At 35.9% G+C, this 15119-nt stretch overlaps 2 protein-coding genes across 2 annotated transcripts in view; one reads left to right on the top strand and one right to left on the bottom strand.

Moving 5' to 3' along the window:
- Positions 1–14868, bottom strand: part of LOC107673872 (leucine-rich repeat-containing protein 9-like) — a 16318-nt gene extending 1450 nt beyond the window's left edge. Inside the window, exons 1-29 of the mRNA XM_016467679.1 lie at positions 14499–14868; positions 14156–14218; positions 13805–14023; positions 13430–13570; positions 13267–13330; positions 13067–13137; positions 11427–11609; positions 11195–11350; positions 10369–10526; positions 10122–10253; positions 9855–10034; positions 9525–9642; positions 9288–9423; positions 8453–8602; positions 8230–8354; positions 7921–8124; positions 7698–7817; positions 7172–7363; positions 6745–6870; positions 6525–6665; positions 5333–5510; positions 4959–5179; positions 4679–4801; positions 3674–3804; positions 3458–3566; positions 3179–3315; positions 2698–2831; positions 1949–2166; positions 182–250 (exon numbers count right to left, since the gene is read on the bottom strand). Of these exons, the coding sequence (XP_016323165.1) occupies positions 182–250; positions 1949–2166; positions 2698–2831; positions 3179–3315; positions 3458–3566; positions 3674–3804; positions 4679–4801; positions 4959–5179; positions 5333–5510; positions 6525–6665; positions 6745–6870; positions 7172–7363; positions 7698–7817; positions 7921–8124; positions 8230–8354; positions 8453–8602; positions 9288–9423; positions 9525–9642; positions 9855–10034; positions 10122–10253; positions 10369–10526; positions 11195–11350; positions 11427–11609; positions 13067–13137; positions 13267–13330; positions 13430–13570; positions 13805–14023; positions 14156–14218; positions 14499–14522 (4023 nt within the window). The 5' untranslated portion in view covers positions 14523–14868. The remainder of the gene's footprint in view (positions 1–181; positions 251–1948; positions 2167–2697; positions 2832–3178; positions 3316–3457; positions 3567–3673; positions 3805–4678; positions 4802–4958; positions 5180–5332; positions 5511–6524; positions 6666–6744; positions 6871–7171; positions 7364–7697; positions 7818–7920; positions 8125–8229; positions 8355–8452; positions 8603–9287; positions 9424–9524; positions 9643–9854; positions 10035–10121; positions 10254–10368; positions 10527–11194; positions 11351–11426; positions 11610–13066; positions 13138–13266; positions 13331–13429; positions 13571–13804; positions 14024–14155; positions 14219–14498) is intronic.
- Positions 11248–15119, top strand: part of LOC107673903 (reticulon-1-A-like) — a 29507-nt gene continuing 25635 nt past the window's right edge. Inside the window, exon 1 of the mRNA XM_016467717.1 lies at positions 11248–11261. The gene's annotated coding sequence lies outside the window, so the exon portion shown is untranslated. The remainder of the gene's footprint in view (positions 11262–15119) is intronic.

Below are 15119 nucleotides of genomic sequence, written 5' to 3'. Positions count from 1 at the left end.
TTATACTGTGTGTGTGTGTGTGTGTGTGTGTGTGTGTGTGTGTGTGTGTGTGTGTGTGTGTGTGTGTTTAAGGATTTGTCTGTAATCATGGTTAGTTTGCAGTTCAGCCAAGAGTTCAGTTTGAAATCTCTTCATCTTGTGTATGTGTGTGTGTGTGTGTGTGTGTGTGTGTGAGACTCACTGGGTTGCCCATTACAGACAGTTCTATTAGAGAAGGAAGCACCTCCAATTTCTCCAACTCTAAAATGTCCTGTAACATAAACAAAAGACACATTAGGCCATAAATACACTTTGATATACATATAACGCATCTAGACACTTACAAAAAAGAAACATATTGACTATTATATGCTTTTATATATATAATTTTTATATACACAAAAGTTTGGGTAGTAGGATTTTTTGTATTGTTTTTGAAGTAAGTATCTCGCGCTCACTAAGGCTGCATTTATTAGATCAAAAATACAGTAAAAACATGAATATTCTGAAATATTATAACAATTTAATTGTTCACTATTTTAATACATTTTAAAATGTAATTTATTCTTGTGATGACAAAGCTGAATTTTTAGCAGCCATTACTTCAATCTTTGGTGAAGAAACATTTCATAATATTATAAATGTTGAAAAAAGTTGTGCTACCTAATCATTTTCTGGAAACCATGATACTTTTATTTTCAGTATTGTTTGATGAAATGAATATTAAAAAGAAAGCATTTATTCGAAATAGAAATCTTTTGTAACAATATATAAATCCTGTGAATTTTAGAGAAAGTCAAATGGAATAATGCACAGTCATTATATTCATCATTCATATAATGATGAATGTAAACATTTTATATTTATTAAATTTGATATATTGGTTTATTTTGAAATATGTGGACATCTTTTATTACTTTTTGCTTGATGGTTACACCACTCAGTATTTTAGTATTTTAGTAATTAGTATTTTATTTGTCATCTGTCAAATCTTTTTTTCTTTAATGTATAAAACCAACATGAATTCAAAAATTACATTTCTAAGAATGTGGCACATGCATTTTTAAACTAGATTTTAAAAAGATTTAAATAAACAGGCATATGAGGAGGGGAATAAACAATGAAAAAAAAATAGGATTAGGAAATGCGCAGGACACAAGAAACATCAAATTAAAGGTTTTTGTTAACATGTCATGAATTCCACAGAGATAAAGGAATGAGGAGGTAAATCAAAAAAGATCAGTGAGTCTCAAGAACACACACACACACACACACACACACACACACCTCTGACCTTCAATCAATGTAAATACTGCTTAATTGTCCCCTTGTGCTACAGTGCTGGTGCAGTAATGGCTGTCTGTAATTACTTTATATTCAGGGGCAGACAAAAGGCAGAGCTCTCACAGGGCCACAACACTAATACAAACACACTAAGTGACTGAATTACTGTAATTTAGTAATTACAGTAAAACTGCAGCTACACACATACAGATGACAATGGAGAAGTGAATAATGAAAGCAAGCCTCAAGCACTCAAACTTGCACACACACACTCATCTGGGTTTAGAGTAACATTGTTCCTAAGTTTCTTGGTAGATACTATGCTGCTAATAAAATCATGTGTAACTCTAACCTACAACGCTTAAATTATATGGCAAAGTATACCTATCATAAGATTAACTATATCTGACAGACCATCCTGTCTAACTAATGAATGTGAACCAAACTGTTTGACTCATGACTCAAATACCAAATGTTAAGTTAAATTATAAGTTAAACTGATAGTTTGCAGCTTTTTCCAGCATATAACAAATTATAGTCTGTTTCCAACAAGAAGCTTGGAAAAGTCACAGTTTTTTTCCTTAGTGGAGCTTTACAGTCAAGGATGAAACTTTGTGTACATGTTTACTGTGTACCTGTATTTTAGGTAGGTTGTTGTGTATTTTGTGTAGGTGTTATTGTGTACCTGTATTTTGTTCATGTCTAAGAACAGTCTCCGGAGCTCAGTGAGAGGCAGAAGGTGGTTCAGTTCACGGATGCGATTCTCTGCCAAGTGCAAATCCAGCAGAACTCTCTGTCCACAGAATGAGCTCTCACTCAAAGATTTAATTCGATTTCGATCCAGAACCAACTCACGCAGTCCCCGCAAACCATCCAGTCCATCTACCCGACTGATATCATTCCCTTAGGGAAAGAGAGAAGGAGCTTAGAGAAGATCTCATTAAAGAATATACAGTATATACACCATTGTTCAAATGTTTGTGTTCAGTAAGATTTTTTAATGTTTTTGAAAGAAGTCTCTTATTTTCACCCAGGCTGCATTTATTTGATCAAAAACAGTAATATTGGGAAATATTATTACAATTTAAAATAACTTTTTTATTCTAATATATTTTAAAATGTAATTTATTCCTGTGATGCAAAGCTGATTTTTCAGCATCCATTACTCCAGTCTTCAGTGTCACCAAGTCATTCAGAAATCATTCTAATATGCTGATTTGCTGCTCAAGAAACATTTTATAATATTATCAGTGTTGAAAACAGTTGTGCTGCTTGATATTTTTGTGAAAAGGGTTACAGTTTTTTCAGGATTCTTTAATGAATACAACATTCAAATGAACAGCATATTTCATATTTGAAATATTTTCTGTATACTTCATTGAGGATATGTTTGCAGACAGTGATGAATAGCTCTACAAGAGAGGTTGTACATACCTTGTAGGAACAGTGCTCTGAGGTTAGTCAGTCGGCTGATCTGTAGATTGATCAGGTTGGATATACCATTATAACCTAAATGCAAAACCTCCAAACTGGACATCAGAGGCTCCAGATTATCAGTAGGTCCCTCCCTACAAACAAAGTGAAGGAAGGGAGGAGAAGAACATTTTGAAAGAAAGTGAGAAGAAACAAATGAGAGGCACATGTAGAGGTGTGTGTGTCATTCAGAAAAGTACAGTTTACTGCATTAATTCTGTATGCGGTATAGACACTTTGTTAATAAACGTGGCAGTCACTCCCAAAACTTAGCAGCCTCTGAAGCTGTGAGTCCTTCTCTGCTTATAAACAGTCACTGCAGTCTGGGAATCTCTATTATATGTAATTGTGATGCTCTCTTGTGGTTGAACAAGAAACTACAGTATATCACCACAATAGATTATGAGAGTGATGTTGTGTGTGTGTGTGTGTGTGTGTGTACCTGCTGGGCCTGCTGTTTTGCTGCCCATATCCACTGGAACTGACTTTATGATAGAGAATCTGCTTGTTGCTCATGTGATTCTGAACTTTTTGACGTGGCAGAATTGACTCAATGTGGTTATAGTTCAGAGACAACACCTGAAAGAACACATGCATAAACAAAAACATACATACTGTAGACACACAGTGGCTGATAGTATATAATGTTAGTATACATAGCCAGTAACATAGACAAAGACATAAGTGTTGTATTTACATTCTGTCGTAAACATATAAATACCTTAATGTTGGGCAGGAAGATGAGACTGCTGAATGAGGTGAGGTTATTGTGTTCTAGATTAATACTGCGTAAATTACTGAACAAATCAGCAGGAGCAAGATCCACCATCCTAAGACACACAGGAAAACAGAAATCATAAAATGTGAAGCAACATATCCAGTTCTGTTGTGTTGGTTTAATTTTGACTGTAGGATTGTAGAAAGAGTTCATGTGAACCTGACTGAGCTGGACTGCAGGTTGAGCTCTGACAGGTCTCTGAGGTTGGTATGGCCGAGCTTCTCAGCCACCATATCTGCATTGAGCCGCCCTCCAAACACGTCTTTAGCAGTTTCTGATTCACACGTTTCCTAAAGAGCACAGACACATTTGTGTGTGTGTGTGTGTGTTTTTTTTTTTTACCTTAAATCACCCAAATGGTTCACACAAAAATTAAAATTCCGGCAACAGTCAACCTCATGACAGCCTCCATTCCCTTTCACTTTCATTGCATAGAAAAGAGCAGCTTAGACAGAGCAGCTTAGGCAAAATGTCTTATTTTGTTTTCAACAGAAGAAAGAAAATCATATGGGTCTGAAATGACATAAGGGTCAGTAAATGATGACAGGATGTTCATGTTTTTGATGAAATGTTCATTTAAAGGGTGTTAAAGTATACAAACACTACCTTTAAAAGTTTGGGTTGATAAGATTTTTTAAATGTTTTTGTCTTATGCTCATCAAGGCTGCATTTATTTAATCAAAAATACTGTATAATGATACCATGAAATATTATTACAATTTAAAATAACGGTTTTGTATTTTAATGTATTTTAAAATGTTATTTATTTCTGTAATTGAAAAGCTGAATTTTCAGCATCCATTACTCCAGTCCTCAGTGTCACATGATCCTTCAGAAAACACTCTAATATGCTGATTTGGTGCTCAAGAAACATTTCCTATTATTATCAATTTTGAAAACAGCTGTCCTGCTTAATAGTTTTGTGGAAACCATGATAAATTTTTTTCAGGATTCATTGATGAGTAGAAAGTTCAAAAGTGCAGCATTTTTTAAAAATATTTTTGTAACATAATAAATGGCTTTACTGTCACTTTTGATTAATTTAATGCATCCTCGCTGAATAAATGTACTAATTTCGTTCAAAATTTGTGAATGGTAGTGTACATATGAAAACAAAACAGGAAGCATGGAAGATATACATACAGAAGCATCAGTTATATTTACCACGGCTACTCCATCCAGTGCTTTGAGTGAAGGCAGATGGAAAACCATGTAGATCCTGTAGTTCTCGAGTTTGTTTACTAGGGGATTCCCGTATAGATCCAGAATAATTAAACTAGACAGTGCCTGAGAGTAAAAGACACTACATCACCACCACACATTACTCAATTCAACATTCCACTACAGCACATTACATGTATTCTCATGACCAGGTACTTTGAATGAATGCTTAAAAAATCATTATTTGCACAAAATGATATTCAGATCTATAAAATCTCCTCACCTTTAAGTGGTATATGTCTCGGGTGGTGCTGATGTCATTGTTGCCGACATACAGCTCAAATAAGGACCGTGACCTTTGAAGTCCATGAAGAGAGGAGATGATGTTGTTCTCGACAGACAGGAAGTGAAGGTTGGGTAGCTGGTCCAAAACATCCCCGTCTAAACACTGTAGGTGGTTGCTGTTAATGCTCAGACGAGTCAGACGATGCATAGCACACAAACCTGCCACACACCAAACAAAGAGCAGCTATGAACACAGAAAAAAACAGTGTGATGAACTAATTAATGAAGGTTCTATTACACCGCTTTGTTCCTGGTTTTATATTAAACTGATACAGTAAAGATACTGGGAGAGAGGGAGAGACAGAGCACTACCTTCCAGTCTGGTGATACTGTTGTTATTAAGAGAAAGTTCCTCCAGTAGGGGGCAGTATTCCAGACCCTCAATTCGGGTTAATTCATTATTGTCAAATGAAGCCCAGCATAGATTCACTAGTCGGTCAAGATTACTGAGCCGGGTCAACCGCTGGCCATCAAGATTCAGTGCGGTGATCTGACCCCGCAGGGCAAAGGACAAAATATATAGGTTAAAGATACGGCTCTAACAAGAAATTATATTATGTCATCATTAGCTGTTTCCATCCACCTATTTTTATGCGAATTTTGGGATATATCGCAAAAAAAAATGCTGGATGGAAATGCCAAGATGCACATAAAAACATATGCGCTCAATTGAGTCATATAATTTTTTTTCTGATAAGAAGACATGCGAATAAACTATGATGGAAACACAGTTAACAAATGAATTCCTTAATGCAAATCAAAAAAATTACATGACTTTTCTTCTACAGATCATGTGCTTGGATAACTGAAGTAGTGCACCAATCTCATCGCATAAAATCTCAAATGTTGTTTTAATAATTTTGAAATACCTGTCATCAAAACGATTTGGTTGTGGCTCTCACAACTGTCTCACGACTGTTTCAAAACTCAGTCATCCGAATGCAAGTTAATATGACAGCGTTTGTTATCATGTTTCTTGTGTTTCGTCATTTATTATGTAGGAAAAAGGAGCCACAGGCTTCCCCAGTTGCAGCAACCTTCATTTTTATTTTTGATTCTTTGCACTAGTTTCCCAGAAAGTGACCATTTTATTCTCTTGAACACATGGGATTGAAACAATGCTTTAGTCGCAAATGTTTTACGTGATATTGTAATTTTGCGCACAAGTTAAATTTGCAACTTTGGATGGAAACATAGCTTTTTACTCACCCAATGTTTATGACTTTCTTTCTTCTGCTAAACACAAAGGAAGATACATTGCAGAATGTCTAGAGTGCTCTTTAACACATAATGGAACTTAATGGGAATTTGAATTGTTGAGGTTCAAAAATGGTCATTAAAAAAAAACAGAATAAATGTCTCAAATCCAATTTTAATAAAGAGGCCTTTGATCATTCTACAATATATCTTCTTTGTGTTTCACAGAACAAACAAAGAAATTACAAAAGGGTGAGTGAATGAACCCTTTCAAATGTGTGAGAGAATGTGAGTTTATATGTCATACTTTGGTGGTCCAGCCTAACTCAAGCTCTTGTGAGTGTTTCCATGGAGATGGGCTGATCTGTGTGAGCAGGTGAGCAGAAGAGAGCAAACTCAGACTGCGGGGACGTTCACTGTCAGTCCGAGAGTGGGTCATCAGAGATGCCTGCACACACATACACAAGTTCCAGGTCAAATGTGGACACAAACGTTAACATTGAGTATAATGTCCAGAATATTTATACCTGGTTGATTCTAGATTGGGCAGCCACTTGAATAGCAGCACCTGCTTCCTCCTCCATCACTAAAACATCATCCAAATGAGTGAGAGTCTTCAACAGACCAAGAACCACCATACGCACACACTCGTTCTGCAACACACACAAGTGAACAGGTTGAGTTGCTTAATATTTTTGTGGAAACCATGAAACATATTTTAAAGATTTTTTTCTCTTATTTGAAATAGAAATCTTTTGTAACATTATAATTGTCTTTACTGTCACTTTTAAACAATTTATTTAATCTTTGCTGAATAAAAATATTAATTTCTTTTTTTTTTTTTTATCTCACTGACTCTGAACAGATATCAACTTGCTCAGTCTTCATTTGGTCATGATGCTTTATGTTTTATGCAGTCTAATATGAAGCTCAGTCATGTAAGGTGACTTGTACCCTGTGCCAAGGATTGTGCCGTGTGTCCAGTCGGAGCAGGGCTGGTGTGCGTTTACGCAAAATGTTCATGTCATCCCTGATTCGGGTCAATTGATTCCAGCGAAGATCCAGTTCTATGAGTCGACCAAGTCCACGCAGACCCTCCAGAGAGGAAATATGGTTAAAACTAACATCCAGATACTCCAGGTTTGGCTAAAGGATTAAGAGAAAAATAGAGGGACATTGAGAGACAAAGACAAAGACAGTCACAAGTCACAACTTCATATTCAATGATAGGACTTCATTTAATTTGTTATATCATCAAAAGTGTTTTTATGACAGGTGGTTAAAAATAAAGGAACTAAGTGACATCAACTAAAAATTCATTTTAGAGTGAATGAAGACCAATAATGTGCATTAAAAGAGTATATAGGGTCAGTTTTGACTTTTGACAATTTTGTCATGCTGCCTTTAAAGGTTAGTAATGATGTCATATTGAGAAGATGGAATAAGAAGGAATTATGAATGAATAGAATGATCTCCTCACCATGTGTGAAATATCGTCCAAATGAGTGAACTCATTGAAGCTGAGGGTCAGATGCTTTAGAGCCGTTAGTCGAGAAATCTCAGGCAGTTTATTCAGACTGTTGCCATGTAGATTCAGTACCTGTATGACAGGAAATACGTCAATGAAATGATCACAACCTCACTAACTGACTTACATACTACAGAGATATGGGTTTGTGTGTGTTAGGTATTGTAAGTCTCACTGTGATCTGACTGAGGACGTTTGCTCTGGCCACTGTCAGTATGGATTGATCATCTAGACTGAGCAGCTTGGGGTGAGGCTTCAGGATGGGTTCCATTTTTAATGCCTCCTCATCCAGGTCCAGCTCAGCAAGAGACACAGATGGGGCATCAGCAGGGGATGTATGAGAACTGGACGGGAAGTCTGGAGAGGGCTGGGATGTGTCCTAGAGAAAGATGCCATAAGATAAAGATGGTTTGATTACAATTTTCTGGTATGAAATTAACAGGATGGTGTAAATGTGTGAGTGTATACTGTTAAACACATATACCTTTGTTACATATTCAAAGTCTACAAGGTACTCTGGCAGGACCATTTCATGGTCAAACATGTACCACAGTTTCTGTTGCTGTCTACAGTCACAGCTGTCCGGCAGGCTGGAGAGACCCAGCAAGTCTGACAAACAAAAACACACATATACACACACATTGCTGCTTTGATCACCACTGCCCTGAAGACATTTTTCTCTGATGGGTTCACATATTCCAACTCACCAGGGGCTGTTTGTGCTGTGTGTTTTTGCTCTTTAGAGCAGGTACTGAGGTAGACAGAGTTCGCTTTAGGGTAATGATCACAGTCTATTAGGAGACCCTCCTTTGCTGCAGCACTGCGGCCCAGGAACACTTTAGAAATTATCAACTGACCTAAAACAATACACAATATACACAATATATATACACAATACACAAATGCATGAAAGCAAAACACTTTTAGATATCAGTGACATTATTGAGATATTCATAATGTATGTACACTACTGCTCAGTTTAGGGGCAGCATTTTTTTTAAAGAGAAAATTATCGTTTTAATTCAGCATGGACGCATTAAATTGATTTATAACGTTACACAGGATATCTGTTTCAAGTAAATGCTGTTCTTTTGTGCTTTGTATTCATAAACAAAATCTTTAAAAAGTATCAAGAACGTTTTCATCATTGATAATAATAAGAAATGTTTCTTGAGCACCACATCATCATATTAGTATAATTTCTGCAGGATCATGTGATACTGAAGACTGGAGTAATGACTGCTAAAAATTCAGCTTTGCCATCACAAGAATAAATTACATTTCAACAAATATTTTTATAGAAAACAGCTATTTTAAATTGTAAATAATAATATTAAATAATATTTCACAACATTACTGTTTTTACTGTATTTTTGATCATACTGTATTTTAAGCATAAGATATTTTTTTTTTTAAATGTAAAAGATCTTACTGACCCCAAACTTTTATTTTTGTAATATTGTTTGGTGCCAGAAGTAGCACAGAAATGACAGACAGCACCTTCAAATTAATCTAATTTAAAGGTTCTGAGTGAATCCAGACCATGTCTGAAGGGAAGACGGTCTACAGGGCTACTTCCTGATGTTGAGCAACTCTTCTTCTGCATAAATGTCATTCGCAGTCGATCAGACACACTCACACTGTTAGAGAGGGGGACGGCTCTCTCTCTGCCTAACGCCTGAAGGAAAGAAACACACATCCATGTTCAAGATGATGGATCCATTTAAAAACAACAGAAATTCATAACCAGTCCTCACCGGGCTTTGATGGGTTGTGTACCTTATATGCATTAGCAGTTTTAAAACCATTTTCTAGGGTTTGTAGTATCTCAACGCTTTCACAGGAATGTTCTGGATCGGGCACGTAGAACAGATACTCCATGCAGCATTTATAGTTCCTGTCACACACACGCACGCACACACACACACACACACACACACACACACACACACACACACACACACATATCTCATGATCTTAAAAATTTATATGAACTATGAATATGGATTATTGATTCATGAATATAAACGTAAGACTATCAAACAGTATCTATTTTGAATCAGCCATTTTTTTTCTTGAAGAGACACAGTGAGCATCTGGCTGACTCACTGTGAGTAGGGTGAAGGTTCCTGTCTGCATAGCAGAGAGTGTACTTTGTCCTGGAAGCGTTGCCGCAGGGCTCGGTTATGGATACGGATGATTCGATTGATTTTAATGCCAGTGATGTGGTGAGGTTTATAATCCCACACACAGAAACGAGACAGCAAGAGATCGTAACATGACGTGAACCTGAGAGAGGAAGCAGAGAACAGTACAGATCAGTAATCCTGCATGTTGTGTTCTGTACAACTGATCTTGCATGCATACATGTAGTACCAAGGTTCGCCAGTGTTTCCCTCCTCAAAGCGAATGTTCCCCACGGTTTCCAGCTCCAACAGCAAAAAGTGCACCGTAATATCCCTTCTATCTGAGGCCAAGGCCACATTATGTTGGTGACATGCTTCTACCCTGTGAAAAAAACAAAACAAAACAAAGAAATGTAAGACCTGACAATAATCATGCACACAGGTTTACATAAGATGTATATAAAATAAATAAAGGTTTATATAAAATTCACACTCACTCCTCCAGGTGCCGCTTCCAGAACTTCAGTCGGTCTTTAAGAGCATTCAGTTTGTGCTGCAGTCTCTGCTCATGGCTGTGGTCATTACGAAGGTCAGAGGTCAAGTCTTCAGGATCTCCCTTACCAGCAGACTGTACATGGGACAGCTCACATTCCATCTGCCCACAGAGGGTCAGTGTATTTTAGGGTACAAACAAACTAGTTTGGGGACAAATTTGAGGATGACTTAATTTAATAATAATATTTTTATTATTATTATTTCTGAAAATGAGGGATATCAGTACCATACTGGTTATCATCCAGTATTAGTTTTTGTTTTTTTAATGGATATTTAAGAGTGCATGCTAATTTCCTCTATTTTACATATAGTTCTTTCCAATATCTAATGATCACGTAAAGTTCGTCTTTAAAAAAAAAACAACAATAATTGAATAACAGTCAAATGTAATATTTAGCTAATTTCATTTTTATGTTGTACATTATAATGCTGTGATAGCTAAATTCACTTCACATTTAAAACAACTGGCTTTAGTTTGTAGTATTTTATTTTTATTTTATTAAAAATATTTTTTTCTTATATTTTAACACATAATTAATTCACACACACACACACACACACACATATATAATTTTACATTATTTTAAAGTCAGCCATTTATCAGTTATCGGCTATAACAACAATAATTTTAAGCTTATCAATATCAGAAATTTTATATGGGTGCATTCCTACTAAATATGTTAGGAATGGATTTAGGAAAAAAGTGATACTCTAAATATACCACCATTGTGGCAAAAAAAACACTGTGTGCATCCTGTATATACTCACATTTCTAAACACATGTGTTAGCACTCGTATTCTCTCCTCTGGTAGTTGTATCTGGTCTCTCCTCTGCTGCCTGAGCTTGGCTTTAAGGTCATCAAACTGTCTTAGCGCACAACGTTCCCGCATGGTGTAATACATCATTTTCTTCAGCACTGTAGACTGATGCACAACCACATGTTCCCATCATTCTTAAACACAAAAGACAGACTTTCAGATGAAATAGAGATTCTCTCACCTCTGCAGTGTCTTTGAGATGTTTGCTGGATATGTCATATGTGTCCAGGCGTTGCAGGTGTGGCATGTGATATAGGACGTGTATGTAGTAATTATAGAGCAGACACAGCGGGTTTGGAATGGACTGAGGGTCCTTCAGACTCAGGTGTCTTAGTCGGGGCAGCCGAGCCAGATGGGTCAGTTCCTATAAGGAAAACAATGGTCGTACAGATTTTACATACAGTTTTTTTCTTTCAGGGATCAGGACTATTCAGGAATATGAATTCATTTTTTGTAAAAAAAAAAAAAAAATCTTCAATGATTGTGGTATGTATGGTATATTAATTTATGCTATAAATGCTGTTTGTTATTGATATTTTGATTTTAATATTTTGTTATTTTTGCAACATCAGGAAATAACTTCCGCCTACATAAATGAAACATTTTGCTGCGACATTAAATGGAAGTGCATTAGTTTCCCATTAGAGAAAAGAACCTCACATATGAGCCTGAAGCCCACAGATGAACAGCACAAAAAGCACCATACAAACACCTATCAGTGTCATGAAACTGTGTGTGTTAGACAGAAAGAGAAGTGAAGGACCGTCAGACACAAAGAGCCGAAACGAGACAGAGGAGCTTTCAATCACTCGACTCACACAAAATAACAAAGGCCCCCATTTAGAGATGTGCACCCCATTCAGGAGCCACACCACTTGAAAATGAAAATATTTATTCTTGTTATTGAAAAAGTATCTCTTTTTCCTTTCGAAAAAAGAGAGACAGATGAAAACTATTTGGACAGAGATGCCACATTACGATAATATGTGATAAGAAGTGAAAAGCAAAAACCTGAATCGTGCAACTCCTGAAATGATCAGGTCTCTCTGGGGAGTTGAGAAAATACAGAGCATGCACAGAAATAACAGTAATCAGATCTATAGTGAGCAGGAGAGGGAGGATGCAATAATGACATGTAGATACAGGCCTGCAGTAATAACGGTGTGAAGGCCAGAAGGAAATTATTACCTAGTAATCTCGGACACAAACAAACAAACAAAATGGGCTCTACACAAAGGGCAAGCCACAATCTAATAAGAGAAAACATGATTTTAGGCATCATTCATGTGCGCAGCAAAAACATAGGTATGTCCCAAAGTTTAATACGTAAGTTGCAGACACATTAGCAAAATTTTAGCAAAATTTTGGAGACGATAAAGGTCCATTGTCTATAGAGAGCTGCAGCTGTGACACCAAATACTGGAAGACTAATTTGTCATTTCCCTATGGGTTTTTATAATGAGGTTTTCAATTTATAAGTAAAATAATGTCTTTGGTAAAAAGCAAAACGTGAATTTTGAAGCAATTATGTTTATTTTTAAAAACATATTTTTGTAATAAGTAACTACATATGAACATCTTGGGTGTGTGATCCCATTTGCCCAGGAAATTTCACTGAGCAATGGTAAATGTGACTGTACCTTTAAGGTAAGTTATTAAAAACTGAATTAATTATAAGCAATTTTAGGGCTGCATGCCTTAGCAAATACTATTAAATTAAATTCAGTTCTATACAATTCATGCCTTATTCATGAAAATAAATTACTCTGCTATTATACAGTTATCAAAATAGCAGGTCAAATAATGGTATATTTCTCATACCTTGAAGGAACTGATTTTGTTCCCTGAGAGGTTTAGATTTTGGAGATTGATGTTGGGATCCAAACTATGACCTTAGAAAAAAACATGTTAAATATTAGAGTATCTAGTAACAGATTTAAATGTCTATGTATATTCTAATATTATAGTACAAAAATTAAATGCTACAATGGCGAAAATGTGGTGTTTTACAGTGGACCTACCAAGAGTCTCAATAGCATTATCAGCAAGATTCAACTCCTTAAGGCTTACAAGTGAATTCAATCCCTGTAAAACAAGGTGTAAAACAGTGGTACTGTATATATTATAAATAATATAATTTAAAATTTCATTTACAGTATCTCCAGACATAAACATAGGCTATACCTGTATGTCAGAGATCTGGTTCTTATTAAGCCACAGAATGTGAAGGTCAACCAACATCTCTAGATCTGTGATCTGCTGGATGTCGTTGTCGTACAGAAATAATTTCTGCAGATGCACAGAGTTATGTAGGCCACAGATTTCCTACAACACACAAACAATGCCAAACAGATCAAAATATACTAGATTTATTTGCTGATTTTCATCTTAATTAGAGTAAATCTGTCAAAGAAAATAAGCATTTCAAATGAACAACCTTGGCAAAATTGCAGAAAAAGCCCCAAAAAATAAAAATACTGTAATTATACTGAAATCTAATCCACTAAACATTTTTAGAAAATTAAACTAGAAACATTCCAAATCTTTTCAGTAACTTACATTCAGTTTGCACTCCACTACCCATAATTCTTTGAGGAGTGGGCAATACTCCAGACCATGGATTGAGCTGATGCTCTGGCCTATAATAGTGAGACTGGACAGTCTGGGAAAGAGAGAGAGGCCCACCATGCGCGGGAAACCAGAGAAAAACATCTCCAGAACCATTTCACCACACCCCTCCTGACACACCTTCTCATAGCAGAGTCCATTAGACACACACTGAGGAAACAAACAATCCAAAGACACTTCAGCACAGACCAGCACATGTGGCTTAGATTAGAAAACCACACAAAGGCAAATTGCACATTAAGTTTATTTATTTGAACTAAAAAAATAAATAAAAAAACTCACCAGCTCTTTTATAATTTCTTCGTCTCCAGTTAGTCTCTGCTTTTCATTCTGTGTCATGATCCCCTTAAAAACAGTATTTTTGAAGGCTTATGGGCATTCAAACAAATAAAACAGTCACTAATTCTTTACTAAAAATTACTACGACTGTAGCTACTAAACATAATAATAAAATGTAGCTACATTTCTATCCTAGTTAATACTGAACAACTACAAAAACACATTCAAAATGCTGCAATGCTGCTAACACCTTTTACGTATACTTATAAACATTTATCTCACAAAATATACATTTCTAATTTTTACTCATTTTTACTAATGCGTATTTGCACTAGAAACTCCTCACCTGTTTGTGTATGTCCAACTGCATACTAGTCCAGAGCCCAGCAGGTGACCAAGTCAAATTCCTTCACACTCCATGATTTACCACTACAACAAATCAGTTTATCTAATCTCCACTATAAAGTTCAACAGCTGCGTGATGCCTGTTAAGTGTAAACATACCTTTCAACAGGGAAAACATATCAATACTCCAGTACCGAGCCGCACTTATGATTTTCCTTTTTATTTTGCTCACTGCAATGTTTACATCAGGCCGTTGCTAAGGAAGCGTGGCTCGTCGCGTCGGTGCTAAGGAAGCCCTGTTGGAATGTGTTGTGTTGTCCGCCAGCAGATGGTGCTAAAACACCGGATCATCCACCCGTAAAACTATATCAAATGTGAGTGTTTCAAGGCAATGTGCATTATTGACCGAGGTTTAAATGGAAGCTTCTATATGGCGACTTTAGAATTATTCCGTGTTGAAATATTTTAATTTTAAATTTCACAAAACAAAATCCTTTAATTAGTCTACACTTTTTAAAACTATTTATACAAAAGAAAAACTTTTATTTACATATAATAAAGAAGGAAAATAAACAACATCTTAATAATGATTCCCAACACAAATTAAAATTGGAAATTAAAA

The sequence above is a fragment of the Sinocyclocheilus anshuiensis genome, unplaced genomic scaffold (assembly GCF_001515605.1).
Source record: "Sinocyclocheilus anshuiensis isolate Anshui unplaced genomic scaffold, SAMN03320099.WGS_v1.1 scaffold292, whole genome shotgun sequence".
NCBI classification, from domain to species: Eukaryota; Metazoa; Chordata; class Actinopteri; order Cypriniformes; family Cyprinidae; genus Sinocyclocheilus; species Sinocyclocheilus anshuiensis.
Note: the sequence above shows the minus strand (reverse complement) of the source record. Positions and strands in the feature narration are given on the sequence as shown.